The following is a 24,615-nucleotide window of genomic DNA, read 5'->3' as shown; positions in this document are numbered from 1 at the left end:
GAGCAATGGTTCTCAATCAATCAAGGGTGATTTGGCCCCCTCAGGGAATATTCGGCAATACCTGAAGACATTTTTGGTTGTGCCACTTGGCGTGGGGTAATGCACTAGCATCCAGTGGATAGAGGCCAGGGATGCTGCTGGGATTACACAGGACAGACCCCCTACAGCACAAAAGTATCAATCAATCAATCAATCAGCCAAATCATCAACAATGAGGTCCAGAAACCCTGCGCTAGAGATGCCAAACCAACAACTGAGCAGCTGTGGATTGCCAGCATCTCCAACCTGCAAGTCCCAGACTATTTCAAATCTATACCCCGACAGCTAAATTTATCTTCCTGGTGTGTCGTCACTCTCCCTAAATTTCACTGACTCCGTTCTCCATTCCTTATTCTATCATCTGTCACCTCTGCTCACACCCTTAATTTCTTCTCCTCCCGATTTTTCTTCCTAAAGGATCAGCAGGGAACCACTCAAAGTGCAAGTTAGCTTAACCCATTTATGCCTAGTGTTCCATTATTGGAACGCTAAGCTTGTATTTATATCCTACTACTTAAGGTCATCACCAAGGTCTGATTTTTCACACAAAAAAATTTGTAACCTCTGGTATAAATGGGTTAAAACTCTCCAGTGACTCCTTATCAGCTCCAGACTCCCTGGCATGGCCGCAACCTCATTACCCAGTTTCATCTCTCATCACCCCACCTCAAACCGACTTTACTACTGTTCTTCCCACCTAAATGCCGCTGTCCTCTTGCTGCTCCTCTGCCTGGCTAGCAAGTCCCTTAGTTGTCAGTCACAACTGTCACTACCACTTTGTCCCTCCTGCATTTATACATAACCTTCCCACAGGATCCCATGCACCTGTACACGACTTACCATACGGTGTCACTATTATTATTCTCAGTCTCAGCCTCAATATAACCAGGGGACCTCCCCAAAAGCAGAACCCTCATCCGAGTCATTTGAGGCCTGTGTGCCAAGACTAAATAGTAATATGGACTCCTTTTCTTGGGCCAGTACGCAGCTACAGGGATGAGGATTCTGCTGAGTCCCTGCACTACTGAACACAGAAGCCATGGGACAGGAAAAGCATGGAGCAGGCTGATCCAGAATGTGGATCCCAGAAACATGTCCTCCAGCCTGCAGCCTATGAGCATCAAAGGGACCTAGCTGTGCTCTGGAGCCACAGTCCTGGCTTCTGCAAGAGTACCTGCCAGGGGCTGAGCCCTATGCTAGGAACTTTCCTAGTTTCGTTGCAGTGGAGAAAGACAGACAGGGCAGGGGCCCACCTGCTCTCTGTCTAATCTGTATCTATCCCTATCATCTATCTATCTAATCTATCTATCATCTATCTATCCATCTTATCATCTATCTCATCTATTATTTTATCTATCTCATCTATTTTATCTATCTAATCTACATTTATCTGTCTGTCTGTCCATCCAGCCATCCATCCAGTCATCCTTCTTGCAGGCATGAAGCTATGGTCTGTTTAGCCTGCATCCGTTTAAAGGCTAGGCATAGGTGGGGCCCTAGAGGGCAGGTCAAGTGGGAAGGGGGAACCGTAAGATTAGGGAAGCATCATTCTTCTTCCTGCTATGGAGAAGGGGGTTGAGGTGGTGAAGAGGGGCAGCAGAAGGCCTGGGAGCCTCATCTGTATGGTGCAGGGATGTGGAGGACAGGCAATAGGAAGAAAGAGGCTCTGAAAAGATAACAACTCCATGTCACTGCTTTTAAAGCTTTTAGCAGACCACAGCCGGCCCCCAGGTGCTCAGCCTGCCTTTCTACTCTTCAGCTGTTTCCCCTGCACATGCACACTTTGGCCCTGGAATTCCCTCTTCCATCTCTGCCTGGTGAGATGCTTTTGCCTTTGAAGGTCTAATTTGACCCTTACCTCCTGTAAGGCTTCCTTAAGCCTCAAAAACACCAAGTGTCCCTCATCCCTGCTACTACAGCACGTTATTTCTCAGAGGGGCAATGTTCATCATAAACACAGAGGCATCAACGTCATCTTCTTGCCCCATGTGGCCTGCCACACCCTACCACTCCTCCATACGTCTCAACAGGTAGGTGAGGGGCTGCCTCGCGCTCACACATGCCTCTCTTACAGCACACACAGTAGTCTTCTCTGACTCTGCTTCTGTGCGCAGGGGATGAGGGAAGAAGGGGAGGCGACAGGAATACGTGATGACAAAACTGGTTTTTACAAAGCAATGCTGTTTGTACCAAAATATTTAATCAATATGCTGTTAAAATAAAACCAACAAAAGAAAAAGTAATACAATTTTACTGGTTTATATTTCAATTCATAAAGCTGACACACTGAAACTACCTTAGCACAATGTCCACACACCTAGCATTAGATAGGCTTACAGCTATTTTGGTAACTGAACAAGAAAGACACAGAAAGCAGCAAAGGGGATGGTTGGTGGGGAGGGGGTTGCCACTTGTTACCTCCCTTATTACAGATAACCTCAGCAAGCGTTAGTACAGCCAGTAAGAAAAAGAGCTACAAAACAACCCGAGTGTCTTTATATACAAAACCAGTGCCTCTTGTAAGCAGCCACCTCAACACTGAACGCAGAAAAGAGGACAAAACCATCTGCGTGTCAGCCTGTCAGCATAGCACTATATAAATTAAAAGTCAAAGTTTTTTTTTTTTTTTTTAAAGGTGCTAAAATCCATTCCGTAGCTTTGAAGTGAGAACTTACAGCCCATCTGAACCCAGGCATACTCTGAGGAGGGCCCAAAGGCCGAGCCCATCTGGGAGGGACAGGCCCGGAGGATGGAGACCTCGCAGCATGTGCACCCTGCGCAGACATTTACAGACACGCAACTCAGTCTTTCTCACTTGGACAACCTGTTGTGCAAAAACACTAGGAATCTTGAAGTGAGGGAGCTCTGTCCACAGCTCCCGTAATGGCAGGGAGGAGAGCAGACCCCAATGAACCTTGAGTGAAATTAAGTGCTCGAATAACCACATAATTAAATTGTGCAGATCAGCAGTCCTAGTCTGGAATTTAAACACTGTCAACGGGGCATATTGGGAAAGATATTTATATATATATATACATACACACACACACACAAACACATTAAGCAAAATAAGATTTGTCCATGTTATAATCCAGTCTCACAGTCAAGTCACCCACCCCAGCCTTTTGAAGTCATTTGGCAGCTAATGCTAAAAAGTAACAGGAACTATGAGAGTTGCATAGAATTGATCAGAAACATGAATAATGCCAAACCCAAAACCTGCACAATACAGTTTAACAGAACCAGGTGGCTTCAGATGCAACTATGAAACCCTCCTATTTAAAACAAAGTGCTTCTCCATGTCTACCTGGGGGACCTTCTGCTGGCATTGAAGCAGAAAAGAATTATTTGAATTTCTGATCCCTTGCCCCACCCCCACAATATATATATATGTATATTTAAAAAAAAAAAGGTTTAGAAAAAAAATCAACAGACTGAAGGATCCCCTAACTCTGATCATGTAAACTCAGCCTTTAGGCTGGGTGAGGTGTTGACGTCACGGGGAAGAGGCCTGGGAGGTCACACTGAGGAGTGATTTCTAGAGTGTCCAGAGCATCGGCTGAGCTAGCAGGCCTGTTAGTATCAGTAGTCTTACCCCAGAGGTTGCCTGCTTCACAAGCTCTGGTCCAGTGACCTACCAACATGCGTCTATGGATCTGACTTAGGTACATTCTGGTCCTGGGACAAGTCACAGAATCACACATCTGGCCAAAGAAGGCAACAAAAGGTGTCGTGTTTTCTGAAGGTGTCGGGAGGCGGCAGCTGCTCTCAGCAAGTCTCTTTCCCTTGAACCCCGGTTGCTGTCTTTATGGAGCTCAGTGTTCGGTTAAACCACGTCTTCTTGGCTGCCTGCACCTCATTGAGGGCAAGCCCTAAATGGTGTTCCAAGTCCTGCAAGAGGAACAGTGCGCATGAGGATGCTGGGCTCAGTGTCAATGACACTGGCTCCCCAGAGGAGAACCAAGACAAGAATGCAGTCTATTTACTCTGGAGAGGCCTCAGGAAATTCCCCCAGTCTCAAACTGGCATAGAAATGCCTGGAATGCCTAAAGATTTGGGAGCTTTTAGTTAAGATCTAATTTCTTGCCTGGTCTATTTATTAAAACAGTCTTCTACTTTCTATGTCTCCCTCTTCTGTCCACCTAATGCACACCAGGCAGACAGCTAATGCTCTATTTCTGATGACATCATTTCATTTTGGCAAAAATCTTTAAACTCCTTAGCATGGCATTTGAAATGCTTCGCAATCTGGATCCACACACTCTCTTCCAGCCTTAGCGCCACCTCCATCCCCTACTGCAAGGAAAGAACTCCTGAGGGTCCTTCCTGGGCAGCCACTCTCCTCCTTGTGCTGCTGAACATGCCACTCCCTCTGCCTGGAATTGCCACTGTTCTCTCTCTCCTGTAGCTACAACCCCTGTGCATTCTTTGATCACAGCACAGCTACTGCTGCCTTGGTGATGCCTTTCCTGATTATTCCGGGTAGTCACACTACCAGGCCTTAGCTTTGCAGTCCCAGACCTATAACAGGGCCTGCCAAAGAGCAGATGCCCAGTGAATGTGTGCCATGAGGGAGAATCAGCCCTAAAGCTTTTATCCTGAACTTGTTTCCCTCCATAAACAGTGCTTAGGGTTTAGTGGTGCTGGTGGACCTAGCAATGTGTATAAAGATGACCAAAACAAGCCCTAACTTCTTTATCAGGAAAGGAGGCTCAGATAGGTAGTATATTCACAGTCACAAAGCTAGTTAAGTGGTGGGAACTGGAAGAACAAAAGCTTGCAGTTATAAAGCCCCTCGACATTCTGCCAAGCCATTTGTGCACACTATCTTACTTAGTCCTCAAACCAACCTATCAGATAGGGACTCTCATCATTTCCATTTGTAGATAAGGAACCTGAGATGTAGGGAGGTTACTAACCCAAGGTCAAACAGTTCAGTGGTAGAGCTGTGTTTCTAAAGCACTGTCTCCTCATCCTATCAAAAGATTCCAAGCTTTTGTGTATTATTCTCAATATGACAGTGGAAATCCTCAAGACAGGCCAAATACTGATGAGACATCCACTGGCCAGTAACAAGTCCTATATTTCTTCTCATGACAACTGTGACCAAAGTTTAAAAGGTGGGGAAAAACCCCAAACCATAAAGATAATTTCTGGGGTCTCTAGTGCACATCAGGAAACCCAGCCCGCAGGCACATGTCTGAGCTCTGCTGCTGTTACCTGTATCTTACACTCGGCCTCCACCAGCTGGAGTTTGGTCTGTGCCAGTTCTAGCTCCATCTCTCTCAGCTGGTTCTTGAGCGTCTCTTTCTCTTCATCCGTGTCCTCATCTAAAACCTCCTTGGTTGAGCTTATGCCTTTTACACGCCCTTCTTTGTTGAAAAATTCCCGGCACCGCTCACAGTCATCCACTTTTTGCTGAAATTGAATGTTAGATGTGAAGAGGCAAAGAAGAGGAACTGGCCCTTTAGGATGGTGTGAGCATCTCCTTTGGGGGACACCAAGAGATGGCTTCTCTGTTGAGCACTACAGTTTCTGAAAACCTGTGCTCTTTGTAAACTGGCAGATAACCTACTGGAAAAGCCACTTGGTATTATACACCAAAAATAATAAAATTATCATTGTCTTGATTCAGTAATCTCACTTCTAGGAACCCAGGCTGAAAAATGAAGCTGTAACTAGATAAAAATTTACAAAAATTTTCACTGTAGAATTGGAGACAGGCAAAAAAGCGGGGGATAAACTATTCAAAAACAATTAAATATTAAATATACTGTGCTATATTTATACAAGGAAGTACACAGCCTCTAAAAGGTTTTTGAGGAACTTTTATAACATTGGAAAATGGATGCATGCTGGTTGAAATAGAACACAAAAATGTACATAAACTATGATTACAAATAAAATGTATTCCACATTTCATCAAAATAAGATGCCATTAACTGTAAGAAATGTCATTTTATGTTCCTCTAAGAAAACATTCTGCCAATTAAACCACAAAAAGCCAATTATAAAACATCCCACTTTCAGAGATGTAAATGTGAAAAAAATGCTTATCTCAGAATGAATGAAATTTTAGATGTTAAACACTGAACAAAGACTGAAAGAATACACACCACAGTATTAATAAAGATGTTATATGTGGAAAGTGGATCATAAGGGCTTTTTTCCCTTATTTACTCTTCTTTTCCAAATTTTCTGCAAGAATATTAAAGTTTTAGAATCAGAAAATAAGTTCTGTTTAAAAACCAGATCTGGTTGGCCAGGCGCAGTGGCTCACAGCTGTAATCCCAGCACTTTGGGAGGCCAAGGCGGGTGGATCACAAGGTCAGGAGTTCGAGACCAGCCTGGCCAAGATGGTGAAACCCTATCTCTACTAAAAATCGAAAAATTAGCTGGCGCGGTGGCACAAGCCTGTAATCCCAGCTAGCTGGGAGGTGAGGAAGGAGAATAGCTTGAACCTGGGAGGCGGAGGTTGCAGTGAGCCGAGATGGCGCCAATGCACTCTAGCCTGGATGACAGAGCAAGACTCTGTCTCAAACACACATACACACACACACATACATCTGGTTAAACATTAATTATGACGAAGGCCAGTGTCATCCTGCTCTAGGTAATGTTGCTTTGCGCAAACATGGCCATGAGCACAGAACTTTCCCAAGTTCCTGTCTTCTGAGCTGTAAATATGTTGGTGAGGCACTTTTCAGTACATTGCTTATCTTAGTAAAATCTGACAAGTTCTGTAATACAGGTAGAGCTTAAAGAAAGAAAGCACCATGTTATAAAAACTCCTAAGCTGCCAACAAAACATTAAACAATTAAAGTTCTAAACTGGGCACAATGGTGCCCACCTGGAGTCCAGCAGCTCAGGCTGAGGTAGGGATTTCGCTTGAGCCCAGGATTTCAAGGCCAGCCTGGGCAACATAGTGAGACCCTGTCTCTAAAAATAAAAAAAATAAAAATAAACTAAGGTCCTCATTGTACTTGGATGTGTTACAGCAGAAGGCATGAACTCAGAATAACACTGGAAAGTGACAAGCCACAGCACATGATTCTGACCTCTGCACTCCCATCACCTCAAGCAAGACCTATCACTTGCATGACTCCTTCTCCTCAGCATCACACTGCTGACATCGACTGCCTTACAGACATTTGGAAATTGTGGGGCACTTGCACTTTGAGATCTAAAGCCAGAGCTTGTTTGATTTCATCTGTATACCCTTCCAGAGAAAACAGGTGTAGTGTTAGTTGTCAACTACTGAGCCAGGACCTGTGACAGGTGCCTTATTGCTTAGATTCTCTCACTTTTGAAATCAACTGCCTCCTCCCAAAACCTGTTTATACAGCCATAAAATGAAGTAGGTGGTATAAAATCTTTTAGGTAAAGAGAAGTCTTACCCGAATTTTCTCAATTTCCACCTTATTGGCTGTCTGCTGCTTCTCCAATCTTTCACTCAACTGAGAACAAATCTAAAGAAACAAATATAAAACAACAATCTCTTGAGCAATTGTAATCATCTGCATAAATTCCGTAGTGGAAGCTGGAATATAAAAATTGGAATTAACATAGTAGCAAATAGCCTGCTACCGCTCAGGAGGGGATATGAAGTCGATGGATAAGCAGGGGTTCTTCTAGCTATGCCGCCTCTGCGTTCACCGGCCTAGGACTTGCAGAAAACAAGCAGCACCACACTCAATGGCCAATGGTTTCTGAACACCTGCCAGACTCATGAGCCAGCAAGAGATCCTAGTGTAGGAGGGAACAAGACCATTCCGTTATGTTCTTAAAACTCAACCAGTCAGGGAAATAACCGGTTTAAAACTACACGTAAACAAAAGTTCGTAATTCTGAATCTGAAATACATACCAAAACATACTGTGGTTTTAAGTACCTACTATGTGCTGGGCACTGCCAGGCACTCTACAAACATGGTCTCTTTAAATCCTCGTAACAACCTTCCTAGGCAGGGATGATTTTCCTTCTTTTACAACTGAGAATAAGTGAAGCCACTTGTCAGTGCAGGGGCAGAGCCAGGATCTGAAACCAGGGTGCTTGCATTTGGGTTTGGGGGTGGGGGGCGGGTATACATTTTATCCAGACTAGGGGCTCCCAGATTACACAGCCCAATCCCAGGGTACTAGAACCTACCTGCTTATAGTCACCAATGATAGAACTGTTTTTTTTAATCTCAGATTCTGCCTTGTCGAGTTCCCGACGGCACATTTCTTTTAACTGCACACATAAAAAAACAAAAGGGACTATGTTAACAGAAAAATAAAGTAAGTTCTGCCACCAACCGCTTAGTGCTAGGCTTCCCAAAAACTGCTGAACCAAACCCTGGAAGTCCTCTAATTCAGCTACTTTCTTCCTTCAATCTTGGCAGCACTAATCCCCTGTTCCTGATGCAGGAGAGGGAGAGAACAGTTAAAACTTCCAAAAACGTCAGACCCCATTTCAGATTGAGGCTTCTGCTGAAGGTCTTCCCTGCCAGTACAAGCCAACCTGTGGACCTTCACTGACAGACCAGACACAAACCAAAGAGCTCATAAGAGGACTGCGGGTTTTCAGCATCTCATGGCTTCTGTAGAAAGGGCTTTGCAGTCTCTCACCCCAGCCAGTCCTGCCTCCTGGACGACCGTGGTGCGACAGGGGAGGGGACTGTTCCCGGGCGCACAGCACCCAGAGCTCTTCCCATGCCTGCAGGTCTGTGTCTCCAATGACTACGGAGCACTGGCTCAGAACAAGACTTCCCAAGCTTGCTCTATGAGGGAGACAGCAGAGGACAAGTAGGGAAACAGCCAGGCATTATATGATGTGTGCTTTCCTTCTGCAGAAATTCTACCCCCTCTTCTTTGTTATGCTCAGATGCCTATACACAGAAATTCTCCTGCCCCAACAAAGGATGGGCTTCAACCCACTGTCTCCTCCTAGACTTTAATTAGGAACCATTGGACTTTACACAGTAGGGGGAAAAAAAAAAAGGTCTTTGGAAAGAAACTGAAGCCAGATGTCTCTAGGTTTTCTAGTGCCAACAGGAAGCCACCAGCTGAACTCCCAGTTCTCAAGCATTTGCAAGACAGAGGAATGTGGGAGAGCTCCCTTACCTGAGCAGACTCTTCTTCCAGCCGTCTTTTCTCTTCTTCTGCATCAATCAACTTCTGTTTGGTCATCAGCAGCTCCTTATTCAGAGCATCTGCCTTTTCCTCAGCCTGAAACATTTAAGATATGCTGTCACAAAACAAGAATTGGGAACTGCAAAGGATTTCCATTACTTAGCATAATCCCATTTTAAGATGATGGGGAAACTCTGATTCAGAGAGGGGAAATTATATCCCCAGGGTCACAATGAGAATACACTCATGCAAAAGTGCCTGTCCCAGTCTCTTGCTCAGAGGTAGTGCAGGGCAGTACTTAGGAGCTTAGCCTTTGGCATCAGACAGCCTGGACTCATCGCCCATTGTTCACTGACCATGTGCCACTTGGACAAGTCATTGAGAACCTCTCTAAGCTTCCGGCTCTTCATCTGAGGGATAAGGCAAGAAAAGCATTCAGCACAGTGCCTGGAATACAGTAAACACCAATAAAAGGTAGCCATCATTATTATTATTAATAAACTGGTTTTCTTCCTCCAAGCTGTGTTTCCTCTGCTTCATCCAACCTGTCTGGCATTTTTCTCTTGTTATTACCTGATAAAGGAGGCTGCCCCTTTCCTGGCACTTTTTCTTATCTTTAATGGCCACTCTCCACTCCAGTCTTTTTCTAAAGCATGCAAAAGGTCTAGTGGGCGTATCTGTGAGTTCTAGTGAAAATGATATACTTCTGCCTGACATACGAGTTCCTGGTGCTGGTCACTCCAAGGATAACTGAAGAAGGACTGATTATACCATATTAGAGAAGACTCAAGGACTAAATACAGAGGGTCTCTGCTGGGCTCCTGATATGGATAGGATTTCCCTGAAATTCTGACATCACCTAAAGTAGTGTAACTGGGCCACTGAGTTTTCCACTATACTCTATTTCCTTTCCTGTATCTTCTTTGGAAGAAACAGGTTCCAGAGAGCTGGGTCCTTAAATGGGGAACTGGGCCAGGTGCGGTGCCTCACGCCTGTAATCCCAGCACTTTGGGAGGCCAAGGTGGGCAGATCACAAGGTGAGGAATTTGAGAACAGCCTGGCCAACATAGTGAAACCCTGTTCCTACTAAAAATATACAAAAAATTAGCCAGGCGTGGTGGCAGGCGCCTGTAATCCCAGATACTTGGGAGGCTAGGGCAGCAAAATAGCTTGAACCCAGGAGGCTGAGGTTGCAGTGAGCCGAGATCGCACCATTGCACTCCAGCCTGGGCAACAGTGTGAGACTCAGTCTCAAAAGAGAGAGAAAAAAAAGGGGGAACTGAGAATGGCATGATACGCAGATTCAAAAGGCCATTAATTACTGGCAAACTGCAAATGCACGCAATTAAATTGCGTGACTCTTTTATCATTAGGAAATGTCCCTCTTTGTCCTTGGTAATACCCTTTGTCCTCGGTAACACCCTTTGTCCTGAAATCTACTTTATCTGACATTTCTATAGCCAGTCCAGTTTTCATGGTATTGTGTGGTATGTACATCTTTTTCCATCTGTTTACTTCGGTAAAAGAGTGACTCTTTTATCATTATGAAATGTCCCTCTTTGTCCTTGGTAATACCCTTTGAAGGTGTAACAATGCAAAATGTATGCAGAAATTCAAATTACATGAAACAAATCCCTACACAACTAAAAGGAGAAAAAGAAAAATGCACAATTAGAGTCACAGAACCTTCTACTGTGCTCTCTCAGGAAGCGACAGAACAAGCAGAGAAAATCAAGTTGTTCTACATAAGACTTGAGCACTATCAACCAATTTGGCCTAATTGACACAGTACACTCCACTCACAACAGAACATACATACTTTCCAAGTGTATGTGGTACATTCACCCAAATAGATTATATGATAAGCCATAAAATAAGTAATGGTATATTCTAAAAGGATTAAAATCAGGCAGGATATAATCTCTGATCACAACAGAAATAAATGAAAAATAACAGAAAAGTTTCTGGGAAAAACAATAGTTGGAAATTAAATTACATACTACTAATAAACTTATATAAGTGAAAGAATAAATCACAAGAACTGAATGAAAATAAAAGCACAACATATCAGAGTATGTGGAATGCAGCTGAAAATAGTGCTTACATGGAGATTTCTGATTTTTTCTTTTTCTTCAAAGACACAGGGTCACATTCTGTTGCCCAGGCTAAAATGCAGTGGTACGATCATAGCTCACCGTAACCTTGAACTCCTGCACTCAAACAATACTCCCATCTCAGCCTCCCAAGCAGCTGGGACTACAGGCATGTGTCACTATGCTCAGCTATTTTTCAAAAATTTTTTGTAGAGACAAATTCTTGCTATATTGCCCAGGCTGGTCTTGAACTCTTGGGCTCAAGCAATCTTCCTGCTTTGGCCTCCAAAGTGCTGGGATTACAGGCATGAGCCATTGTGCCTGGCTGAGATTAATAACTTTAAATGCTTATTTTAGAAAAGAAGAAAGGTCCAGAGTTATTCAAACTTCCTCTTTAAGAAGCCAGAAAAAGAGCAAATGAAACCCAAAGAAAGTAAAAGCAGAAATCAATGAAACAAGACAACAGAGAAAACTCAATAAAACCAAAAGCTGGCTTTTCTTTTTTTTCTTTTCTTCTGAGACAAGGTTTCACTCTGTCACCCAGGCTGGAGTGCAGTGGCATGATCTCGGTTCACTGCAGCCCCTGCCTCCCGGGTTCAAGTGATCCTCTCACCTAAGCCTCCTATGTAGCTGGGAATATAGGCATGTGACACCACAGCCAGCTAATTTTTGCCATGTTGCCCAGGCTAAAGCTGGCTTTTGAAAAGATCAACACAACTGATAAACTTCTAGCTAAGTTGGTTATGGAAAAATGGGAAAAAGAAATGACGTACATCAGGAATGAAAATGAAACATCTCTACATATCTTATAAATATTAAAAGAATACAAACAACCTTATATCAACATACTTAAGATGAAATGGATATATTACTTGAAAGCACAAATTATAACAACAGACACACGAAAAATTAGAAAATTTGCATAGCTCCATATCTAGAAAAGAAAAAGAATTCACAATTAATTTCCTGCAAAGAAAATTTCAGGTCTGCATGACTTCACTAGGGAACTAAAGATTTAATCAAAGAACAATCATATACAAAGTCCTCAAGAAAACAAGAGGGAACACTTCTCACTTCATTTTATGAGGCCAGCATTCCCTAATGACAAAACCAGACAAAAACATTAAATAAAACTCCAGACAAATATTCCTTATGAACATATAAATATTTAATAAGAATTAAAATCTTTAATAAAAAATAGAAACCCCAACTGGAGTTTATCCTAGGAATGCAAGGTTGGTTTACATTGAAAAGTGAATTTATTTCACTGTATTAACAGAATTAAGGAGAAGTACCAAATGATTATCTCAACAGACACAGGAAAAGCATTTGACAAAATTCAACACCCATTCATGACAAAAACTCAGCAAACAGGAACAGAGGAGAATTTATTTCCTCAACCTACTCTACGAAAAACCTACAGCTAATGTCCAGAACCAGGCAATGATGTCCACTCTAACCATTCAGCATCGTTCTGAAGATGCTAGTCAGTGCAGTGAGACAAGAAAAAGAGAGGCAGATAAATATGAAAGGAAGAAAAACTGTATTCAGAGATATGATTGTATATGTGGAAAATCCCAAAAAATATATTTAAAAAGCTGCCAGACTAACAAATGAGTTTTTACAAGGTCACAGGATACAAGGTCACAACACAAAAACCAACTGCATCTCTAGAGACTAGCAATACACAACTGGAAAATGAAATTTAAAAAACAATACCACTTTACAAAAATAGATTAAAACATGCACGTCTTGTAAATTGAACATAAAAAACATTGCTACTGAGAGAAACTGAAAAAGATCTTAATAAAGGAAAATTTTAACATGTTCTGGATTGAATGCTTCAACTGTTGTTCAGATGTCAATTCTCCCCAAATTGATCTACAGATTCCATGAACCTCACTCAAAAGCCAGAGGCTTTTATTTCTAGATATTCATAAGCTGATTCTAACACTGATACAGAAATGCAAAGAACAACAAAGTCAGAGGACTCACATGAACTGATTTTAAGATTTATTATAAAGCTACAGTAAGCAAGACAGTGTGGTATTGGCTTAAGGATAGACACAGAAATAGACGGAGCAGACAGAATCAAGAAGTGAACCCGCCAATTTAGGGTCAATTGATTTTTAATAAAGGGGCCAAGCTAACTCAATGGGGCAAGTTCAGCAATCTGCAAAATGTCACAGAACTAATAAGGAGCCGAGGCAGAGTTCACATCCTGCTGGACAGCAGGTGGGCTCACCAGCAAGTTTCCTTCACTCTCACGTCTGTCTCAACACAGAGGAGTGACCCTGCTAGAGGGGAATCGGACATGGTCCTATCAGCTCTGCAGGGACCTTCCATAGCTTCCCCTCATCCTTTTAGCACCAGTGTCAGGTCTAGTCATTACTCCCATTTCATACAGAAAGCTTGATTGGGGTCACCTAGGAATTAAGTGGCTGGCATGGAATTTCTCCACAGCTGCTGTGTGAAGAACAGCAAAAGTGACAGGTGATGAATAACAAAAGTGATGTATAATCAACCGAAAATACAAGAGGGCTCTGGAAATTTTAAAGCCTCACACCAGAGCTTTTCTCTGAGATGCAGGAAGGAAAGAGCTCAAAAGAATGACGTTCTTTCAAAAACCTAAGTCCCTAAAGTAAAAAAATAATGAAAGGGCCCCACACTCCTCCCTTCAGTGAGGAAGAATCTAGCTGATTTTCAGTGATGATTCAGAAGAAACTACAGAGAGAAGTCTAACTTGGGAAGGGAAAGTGAGTGTGGGAAAGGTGTGTCTGCAGCATTTTAGATGACTGCAGGATGGGCCCTGGTGTGACGCTCCTGAGCCCCGCCGCCTGCTTAGGAGGGTGAGCTCTGGTGTCAGGCCTTCAATTTGAGGGCTTGGCCACTAGCTGGGTGATCTGTGTGGGATATTTAACCTCTTTTTGCTTCAGTTTCCTCATCAGTAAAATGGGGATCATAATTATATCCCTTCTACAACACGGGCTACTCTGAGGATTTGATAATATATAGAAAGCACTTAGAACAGTGCCTAGCACTTGGTAAGTGCTCAAGAAATGTTAGCTCTTACGTCACAATCCCTGGTCCTCATGTTTTTGATATGGTTATGACATTGATTCATAGCTCCTTGTCCCATATTTACTGTGGAAACAGGCTGGCACTGTAAAAAAAAAAAAAAAAAGCCTGGGCATTCCAGTTCCATGGGCCTGGCTCTGCTTCTTCCTGGGTACCTTCAACTGAATCTCAAGTTTTATAGCTGTTAAAAAAAAAAAATCCTCATCCATAAATGGAACTTACATTACTGTTCTCTCAAGGCTGAGGTAAGGGTAAGAGAGATCAAAGTTTAGTAAAATGCTTATCATAGTGCCTAGCACCACAAATCACCAGTAAATGGGAGCTCATATTATAATTCTTATTATTTTGCACTCCTAATATCAGGAATGAAACCTGGTTCTCTCACTACTGTGTCAGGATAAGATGACTTGAAAAAGGGTTTATACTGTTTAGGGGCAGGTTTTAAGAACATAAGTAGTCTACGACTCACTAGTGGGTGTCACTGTTAATACTGGGCCTGTTAGACTGGAAAATGCAACAGCTCAAACTAAAAATCCACCTGGAATTTTAGCCTAAGATGCCTCTTAATTTCATTGTAGGACACAAAGGCTCCTGTTCAAGACCCATATTTTTTTTTCTTTTCCTTTTTTTCCTCCTTTCTGCATGACCCACGGCTGTTATGAGGGCTGTGTTAGGCGCACACCTCTGGCCCTGCTTCAGCAGTCCCTGCTCCTTGTACACCTGCCTCCCTCCACTCACTAGGCAGAAATACCCGAACAGGGAGAGAATGACCCATATAGTGTTTCTACAAAGAGTAACAGAGGATATGCTGGGAATTTGCACCGTAAGGAGGAAACTCAACCCTGATGAGCAGACTGTGGTAAGCCAAAAAGCCATCAAAACACCTCAGGTTCTGGTCATTGAGGGCTAATGACCTTGAAACATTCTCCCTGCAAAAACTGCAAAGAGGAGCCTTCCCTGTTAAATTCAGTTATTTGTAGATGACAAGCAGACAAGCAGAGGGAGCTAACAATGCCTGTGCCATTTTTTTAAAATGATGCTTTCATATACATCTAATTATGTAATTCTCTCTATACCCTGTGACATAGCTATTATTTTACCACCCCTCATTTTACAAGGTGTCCAAGGTGAGCTGAAAGCAGAGTAGCTGGCATTAGAATCCAGGTCCATCCTACATTTTCTGAACGGGTAGATACTGTGGTCTCTGTCTCACCTGTTAACCACTTTGAGAATCTGATGAAACCATAGTCTTTCTACCTAGAAGAACTAAATGAAAGCATAGCCTTTCAAGGAAATGCATGAGTACACAAAATTTTTGTAAGCTTCTGGTGGATGTCAAGGACATCCTGAAATTCATGGACCCTATTTCAGTGCATATAATGTAAGACCCCCGTAAAAATCCTCAACAGCCTGAGCCCATCCCTGGAACTTTAGGAAACCAATGAGCAGAAAGGTAATCCTAGGAGCCTAGCAGGGAAACCTAAAGGGTTGGCAAACTACAGTCCAAGGACCAAATCCAGCCTGTCACTTGTTTTTGTAAATAAAGCTTTTAACTGGAACGTAGCCATGCTCATTCATTTGCATATCATCTATGTCTGCTTTTGCTAAGTAGTAGCAATGAAGACTGCAGGGCCATAAGCCTCGAACACTTATTATCCATCCCTTTACAGAAAATGTTTGCCAACTTCTGACCTAAACCATGATCGACAGGTTATACCATTTCTTCTAAGGTTAGTTTGTAGTACAGAAAATAGAAAAGGGTTTCTGCCAGGAAAGACATCATTCCAAAATTGTTAAGATTAGGAGAAGCAAAGAAAAATGAAACATCTGTCAACAGAAACTCCTGATGAAACTGCAAGTTGCTGAGGTACTGAGCTGCATTCCAACTGGCAATGCTTTTTCAACAGGCACCAAATATGTAGGATAACAAAATCTCTTCTTGTCTGAGGGGGAGGTTAAGGTAATTATAATGATTAAATGCTCCTGCCAATTATAGTAATGTAAGAATTAACCACAAGGTCTCTTAATGAAATGATGTTTGGGAAAGAAGCTCAAGGATTATGTGCACAATGAGAAAAGAATGTGGTAAGGAGGGCTTTGTGAGACAAGAGATAATTCCTGAAGGAAAGGAGGGAAGTGACACTGACAAGCAAGTTGTATCACAAGCGGGAAACTTTACAGGTGGCTAGAATAACAATCACTAAAATTCCAGGATTTCTCTTGAGGGGAAAAGTCAAGTGTCTCAGTGAGATCTTTCCCTTCAGACCCGTTGGACTTACGTTATCCAGGTCCTTCCGTAGTGCAATCTTGCTGGTCACCAGCTCATGGGCTAAGTCATCGTTTTCCTGTTCCAACCTCATGTTAGCTTCTTGTAGACGCCTATTCTCCCGCTGAAGGGTAGAAAGAAACCAGTTACAGACACATAAAAATCAGATGGAAATGGAAATTTCTCAGGGCTAAACCTCAAAATAAATTTCTAAGTCCTATGGAAACAATAAGAGAAATGGCTGGACCTGATGTGTTTCCAAATCAACAATTTCTTATTTTCTAGCTCCATAAAGAAATACTTAACTGATTCAAGTGACTTTGTCAAGCACCTACTATTTGTTAACTGTGACAAAAAGCCACTGAACTGTAACAAACCAGGCAGCTGGTTTGAAGCAAAAACAGATCTTGCTTGCTAATTTGCAAACTCAAACCTGAACCTACAGAGGAATTGAATTTTAAAAAGGACTCAATAAAGCTAGTTACAGGCGCAATCATATGAAATGAAAGCCTGGGAGCTCCTCACACGTAGGCCATAAGCAAACAAACCTCAAATCGCTCGATGGGGTCTTCTTGCTGGGCCTGCTGTTCCCTCATGGTGTGATATTCTTTCTCATATTTTTTCAACTTCTTCTGACTAATCTGTAGGATAAATCATAGGGTAAATTAAGTATTAGAAAGTAGTGGGTGCTTCAGTGCCTGCACTGAAGACCAAGACTTCTGGTGGCCTGGGCAATCTCAGTCATTATGGATGTGGTATTTCCTATTTTTTTGGAGGGAAATCATCAGAGTAGGGTATAAACCCAGGACCCCAAATTCTCAATGCATTTAGAGTTCTGTTGGAGATGTTTGGGTCCTAAGGCTTTAACTGACAGTATTAGAATGAACACCCTACAGACGGCTCCTCCTACAAGTTCTGGGTCCTATTTGTCCCTAATAATAATAATGCCACCATTTTATTTAGCATATACCAGTGCTGCTGCTAAATCCTTTAAATCTGTGATCTCACAGCACCTCTACGAGGTGTGCTATTCTCATCCTCATCTTATAGGCAAGTTAACTGAGGTATAAGGAGATTGGTTATGTAACTTGACCAAAGTCACACAATAAGGGACTGGGAGATCTGGGATTTGAGCCCTGGCAGTTGGACTCCATCCAAAGTCCTCCCTATCCTAGCACCTCTCTATCCCCTCCCTTTCCTCTCTCCTACCTCCTTCTGTGCTGCTTTCAAATAGACAGTTACCTCTACCCTTAAAAACACAGCTCTGCTGACTACTCTGCTTAGATGCCCTCTCACCCCATCAGATTATTGTTCTCTTTCTCTCAAGCCTTTTCTTACCCACCATTGCAAACCACAGGCCTATATCTTCACCTCCGTTGCTTCAAGACCTGCCCCTCCTTAATGTAAGTCAGGCCTCTGCTCTGACTACTCTATGAAAGAACCCTCTTGAAGGTCACCAGTGGTGTCTTTTTCCTCTGTCTAGTGGTCTTACATCTCCCCAACTAAACTTCAAAACTCCCTGACTTTCATGCTTTAACATGACCAATCTTCTCTGCTTTCTTCTAGAAAATCTTTTCTCCCTTTATTCTCTTGGCTTTCCTTCTAGGTAACAGGCTTTCCCCCTCTTTACTGGTTGGCTCTGTCTCCCTCTTCAAGCTAAACTATAACCAAGGGCAACATACCTTCAAGATGCAACTGCCTTTTTTTTCCTCTTTGAGACAGGGTCTCTGTCACCCAAGCTGGAGTGCAGTAGTGTGATCTCAGCTCACTGCAGCCTTGACATCCTGTGGCAAGTTGATCCTCCTGCCCCAGCCTCCCAAGGAGCTGGGACTACAGGCACACGACACCACACCTGGCTGATTTTTATTTTTTGTAGGGATGGAGTTTTGCTATGTTGCCCAGGCTGGGTGACTATCTTTCCTTCCTCTGAACAGCTAGCCATTCCCTATGGCATTGGCATTGTTTTAAATTACATGTTCAAAAGTTATGAGATATAATAGAAAAGTGATAAAAAAAAAAACAGATGTGTGCAATTTAAAGACTGATTATGGCTGGGTGCAGTGGCTCACACCTGTAATCTCAGCACTTTGGGAGGCCAAGGCAGAAGGATCACTTGAGGCCAGGAGTTTGAAACCAGCCTGGGCAACACAGCAAGACTGTCTCTACAAAAAAATATAAAAATTGGCCAGGTATGGTGGCATGTGCCTGTAGTCCCAGCTACTCTGGAGGCTGAGGTGGGAGGATCCCTTGAGCCAAGGAGGTTGAGAATGGAGTGAGCCAAGCCAAGACTGCACCACTGTGTCCCAATCTGGGTGACAAGAGAGAGACCCCATCTAAATAATTAAAAAAAAAAAAAGAATATGAAACTAACTAATGGTAATCCCTTCCTGAAACTTCAGTAATCAGCACTAAAGTGCTGACATGAAAATCTGCCTGTTAGTCCCCAGGTCCAGGTAACTAGGACTCTCAGATCTACTCCACTCTAACTTTCTTATTTTACAGATGAAGAAATAAGACCTAGAAAGGGAACAGGATAGGCCCACATTTGCTGCATGTTGGTGTCAGTGTCTCCAGATGCTCTCAGTGGGAGAGTGTGTTCCTCTCCCATTGACTGTGGACACCTCCCCTAGTCAGGCTGTTTGCAGGTCTGCCTCAGTCACAGCTCTATTCCTGGAGTCTGGCTGCTGCCCAAGGTTAGACAGCCAGGAAGACAGCATTCTGCTCCAGCTGACCTCTACAGAAAGATGCTCACTCAACACCTGGGGTGAGGCCACAAACTGGAGCAGGACATCTTTACGCTGAGATCTTCTGCAGTTTAGGGCCAATGCTAGGGTAAACTTTTATTGTGTACCTAAGTGACTCACAAAGAAAGCACCTAAGTAAAATGTCTATGCAATCAGTAAGTGTATAGACAATCCTAACAGATCAAGAGTAGTGGAACAGAAAATAAATGCGGCTGCGAACAGCAAACACTTCATCCCAGTGCTTTCGCATTCTGAATAAATGAGAGGAAGGGCAGTGGTTATGAGGCTCCCATGGCACTTTATTAAAAAAAAAAACGAATTGACACCAAATCCTGTAAAACATTTTCACAAATCTTCAAGTTTCTTCAACTTTTCATTCTTTTGCTGGGGTAAGGAAGAATTAACATTTTTCCCCATAGATATATGTTTTAATAGGCTAATTACAAAACAATGTCTTCTATATTTCATTAACCCTTATTATAGCTGCCTCACCCTCACAGTAATAGGGTTGATTCTCCCTCAGTATCATATATAACAAGAGTTGGTGTGTGATAAGTACCTGGTAAATAATAGAACTTTTACACGGACCAACATCTCATTTGCTTCTTACATTTTCATGATAGGATATGGGTGTTTCTTTTCATTTTTCCCATGTCTTCCAAGTATTCTGCATTGAGTATGAATTATTTTTATAATTAGGAAAAACAGAATGCTGTTTAAGTATCATTTTCATAATTATACAGGGTTTCTCTAAGAGCTCTGCTTGTTTCTCTAGCTGATGGTCTTCATTTACTTCCCAATCAGTCCTCAGGGGTCACCTCTCAGGAATGGGTGTACACAAAGCTCTGCTGTCTTCACAGACTTTGCTGGTCCAGAGTCCTGACTTCTTCACCAGCTCAGTCTTTTCCCAGTCTTCACCCTCACCTCTTCTCAGTCTCTCTCTTTCTCCCTCCCACCCTCCCTCTCTCCCTTAAACACTCCCACAAAAACAAAATCAATAAAAACACCATAGCTTCTCATGGGTTCACGGCTGATGCTGACTTTTGCAGCATGGGTGGCTGCATACCAAACCCAACTAGTTTAGGCTGCCTCTGAGGCACCAATTCCAAGATAAAGACTGATGCCTGAAACCCGAATGGGGAACCAGAAGGTGCCAGCAGCAGCAGGGGCATTTTAAGCCTCCTTTTGAGGCCATATCTGGGAGAGGCCAGCACCTCCCCAGCCTGCCTATGCCATTATGAATGTCTTCTCCAGGCCAGAACTGTCTCTCACTCATTGTTGTCCCCTGTTCATGTATAGCAAGTACCCAGAAATGCTTGCTGAATTACTGAGAAAGGAAGGACTCTCTTTTCCTTGCATTGACTTTTCTTCTGAATGGAAATGGCAACCAAAGTGGACATGCAATGCAAGCATGTTCCTTCTGCCTGGACAACCTCATACCTGGCTCACTCCTATTCACCTTTGGGATTGCAGTTCCAACACCCCTTCTTTAGCAAACCCTTCCCTCATACTCTCGTCCTGTCAGGCCAGTTCTTTCAGTTATGTAACTATTCTCATAGCATCAAGTCAATTCATCCATGGCACCAATCCAAGCTCACGATTACTTAGGTTTCTACTTAATTGTCTGTCTTCCCACCAGGAGACAGGCCGTATCTGTTATGCTTACTATTGTATCTCCAGCGCTCAATGCTTGGAAAGTAATTGGGACTCATAAAAATAGGATGTTAAACAAATCAAAGCCAAAGCCTTCCTTTTTACCTTAATAACGATGCAGTAGGGACATTTATTTAACCAACAGTTAAGCACTACTATGTGCAGTGGCATTAGCAATACAAAGATATATATAGGTGCCAACGTACAAACTCCATGAGGGCAGGAAGTCCTATTCATTGTGAAATTCCTAATGCGTTTCACACAATAAGCATGAAAACACTTAATGAACAGAGACTTAGAAGTCCAAGACTCACTTTTTCTCTTACTTTTAACTTTTAATTGAATTCGGGAAGCAAGGGAAGCTATGGATTTAGACTCAGAGCTCTGAATCATACCCGCTGTTCACTGATTCCTATCAGAAGGCTTTGGAAATCACAGCTTCACACAGAGGTATTTTTGCCCTCAAAGAAAATTAAATTTGAAATTCAATCCTTGTTCTGTTTAAATATACTTTGTGGGGGGAAAAGAAGCCTAACAAATACTTAGCATAAGATTGGGTTTGTTGGTAAAACCAACCTTATACCCCACTGTATTAGCACAGGGGTTCTTAACACCGTTAGAAATAGCACTACTTTGAAAGTCTCCTGAGAGCCATGGTTCCTCTCCAATAAAGAATGCACAGAAGCCAACTTCCCCTCTCCCTTCACAATCAAAACATTCTACATACCATTTCAGAGGGCTCATGGGCCCCCTGAGGCCTGTCCATTGTCCCAGGTTAAGAAACCTTAAATTAGAGAGAAGGAAGACTTGATACATGCCAGTTTGTTATTTTGATAGAAGCACAAATTCAGTCCAAAACATCTCTCCTTTGGTCACTCACTTGTCATTAATCTGTCACAGGAACTAGATAATGTGCTTTCTTAAAATCTATGCCACTTGCCCTGGGGAAGCTGGTCTCTGATCAGCCCCTAGAACAGACAGGGACGGCAAGGGCAACACACATGGAGAAAGAATGAGAGTGGCTGCTCACCTGGGCAGGCGCGACGTGGTACAACCTGCCCACTAAGAGCTTGGGCTGTGCAGGTGGAACGGACCAAGGCTGGAGTCCTGGCTCTGCCAATGACTTACTGTGTGACCAAGGGCAAGCTGCCTAATCTTAAGCCTCTATTTCCTCATCTGTAAAAATCGTAACAGTCCTTATGAAGACTACTGTTATGAAGATCAAAAAACATCAAATACATATAAAGTCCTCAGAAAAGTTCCTAGCACACAGTGAAGTATTTTCAATAAATTTTAGCTACTATTTGTCGTTATTACCTGGCATCCCGTCCTGAATCAAGAGACACAGCTACAACTCTGAACATGTGCTGCAAACAAAGAGCCATTTTAAACAAAGTCAATTTAACACAGAAAAGCATGAAACAGACTACCCACTGGAAGTGGTGCTGCTTTCAAAGTTTGGCTTAAAAAAGTGTTGCCAAAATCAGAATCTCTGTTGAGCTGGAGTCATAGGGAATCCAGTGAAGTGGGAGGTTGAACATTAGTAGCTCTGCATGGCGAGAGAGAAGCATGTTGTTGGGTGAGTGGGTAGACAGTGGGGGGTAAGAAAGAGTCTGGTACATTAAGGAGATCCTGACTCCAAAGTCTTCATTGCTTCATGTGGTAGGACTATCAGAAAGCTAAATAAAGAAATCTGACACAAGTCTATCTTCCTGTTTAATTCAGGACAGGGACTGATTTTTAGTTACTGATAAAAAGAACCTGAGATTTACTCAGGACTTTCAAGATAACAAGATGCCTACATATCTACTATTTTATTTACTTCTCAAAACAACTTATTGAGATGAGTAGAGCAGGGATTGTCTCCCTCATTTTACTCTATCATAGATCATATCACAGGTGATACTTATCATATCACAGATGGCTCACATCATCCCGTACCATAGATAGGTGACTTGTCCAAAGTTAAGGACCCAGTGTTAAGTGGCAATGCCAGCATAAGAATGCAAGTTTGGGGTGATTCCTGTTTCTTATTTATCTCTGTGGCCTGCTCAGTGCTGAACACATAAGAAAATCTACAAGCGTTTGTTGACTTGAACTGACTTAAGGAAAGTACTCTGGATGCCTGGGCAAAGGTCAAAACAGGGCAGGCCAGAAGAACACTCGTATTTGAGGGATGCAAGCAGCAGCCACTTTAAAGGCATCATCTTATTCTGTCACAACCCTGCGATGTTAACCTATCCTGGGGTCACACAGCAGAGGTGGAGCCAGGATAAAAGCCAAGGTCTGTGGGTCTCGAAGGTCTGCATTCTTCACCAATGGAAATAAACATTCTATTTAATTTCTGAGCCTTTTTATTTAATTTGTTCAAACAGTTAATACTCAAACTCCTTCAAAGATCACTAAGTACAATTAGGTATTCTGGTTCTACCACCAGAGTGTTTTTCTAAAATGGAAGAAGCAAATTAGTAGCAGAGAACCCAAACAGATAAGGACTAAGGGAGACCAGCTTATTAAAAGAAGGCAGTGCCCACTGCTACCCTTGCAACAACTGGCAAAATTTAGGGTTCATTACAGAGAGAGCACCCATTCAGAAGTTTCCTCATAAAATCTGATTCTAAAAGGTAGGAACAAGCAAAGAAATAAAACTACAGTCTGGTCTAGTTATAAGGAAAGCTGAACTTTGTGTAGTGTATAGAGAATAAGTTTCAACTCTGACACAGAGATTGAGATTACATTACTAACATCACTAAAAAGGGATAACACACAAATGGCTCCTGTCCCATTCATTCAATCCATCATTTACAGTAAAGCAGAATGCCCATAAGAATTGACTTCAGAGTCTGAAACTCTTGGGATCTAATCCCAACTCCATTAGTTACTAACTTTATATCCTTTGAGAGTTTACATCAATTCTCTATGTCTCAGTATGCACATCCCTAAAAGGCCCTCATATGGTAACTGTGAGGATTATTTCACTATATGAGAGCACTGTGTATGATTCTGCGAATCCATCAACAAACAAGACGGATGAAGTCGCTGCCCTCAGAGAGCTTAAATCTGATACATACTAACTACACAAACAATTTGAACAGAGAATGAAGTTCAAACTAGTGTTGTTTTTAAGCTCTGGAATAAAAATATCCCCCAAGGGCAAATGCTGAAGAGTTTTCTGTTTCTCCAAATAGCAAATGGTTAAGAATTATATTAATTTGGAGACACTGCTATTTGGTTTTTGTACTAGTATCTTTTCTTACAAATAGTTTGAAGTCTGGCACATTCACGTTGTGTTTAAAATGACACGTTCAAATGAAGCAATGGTTCAGCAATTCCATTTCACCTCAAGCAGGATTCTATGGCAAAATGGCCAAGTCTTCAGGTCTGATCTAGGAAACTCACTGGGCCATCTCTTAGAGCATGATTCTTGGGTCTTCTAAACTAGCCTCATATGTCTCACTTGTTCTCAAAAATGCCTATACAGACATGAAGAAAGAGCTTCCCTCGCATATTTCTTGAATCAAAAATCTAAAAGACCTTTCAATATTCCCCTCTAAAGACTATGCAAGGTGCAGTTGTATGAAAGGGCTGTGGGGCTCCCAGGTCCATAAATGATCTTCTAGAATAATCT

The 24,615-nt window shown here is 42.5% G+C and overlaps 1 protein-coding gene across 9 annotated transcripts in view; it reads right to left on the bottom strand.

The window, feature by feature from the left end:
* Positions 1-2,217: 2,217 nt before the first annotated feature.
* The window catches only part of RABGAP1 (RAB GTPase activating protein 1), a 171,659-nt gene continuing 149,261 nt past the window's right edge, over positions 2,218-24,615 (bottom strand). For 8 of the 9 annotated variants that reach the window (XM_055351856.2, XM_031014589.3, XM_019033938.4 and 5 more), the window contains 7 exons: positions 17,139-17,231; positions 16,604-16,714; positions 9,145-9,249; positions 8,189-8,272; positions 7,438-7,509; positions 5,260-5,457; positions 2,218-3,930 (listed from right to left, as the gene is read on the bottom strand). In XM_055351856.2, coding sequence (XP_055207831.1) covers positions 3,808-3,930; positions 5,260-5,457; positions 7,438-7,509; positions 8,189-8,272; positions 9,145-9,249; positions 16,604-16,714; positions 17,139-17,231 — 786 coding nt within the window. In that variant the 3' untranslated portion in view covers positions 2,218-3,807. Of the gene's footprint in view, positions 3,931-5,259; positions 5,458-7,437; positions 7,510-8,188; positions 8,273-9,144; positions 9,250-16,603; positions 16,715-17,138; positions 17,232-20,313; positions 21,772-22,304; positions 22,355-24,615 lie in introns of those variants that run through there. The other variant, XM_063696767.1, reaches the window with a different exon arrangement.

This window comes from Gorilla gorilla, chromosome 13, assembly GCF_029281585.2.
Source record: "Gorilla gorilla gorilla isolate KB3781 chromosome 13, NHGRI_mGorGor1-v2.1_pri, whole genome shotgun sequence".
NCBI lineage: Eukaryota > Metazoa > Chordata > Mammalia > Primates > Hominidae > Gorilla > Gorilla gorilla.
The sequence above is the reverse complement of the archived record's forward strand: the minus strand, read 5'-3'. Positions and strand labels throughout refer to the sequence as shown.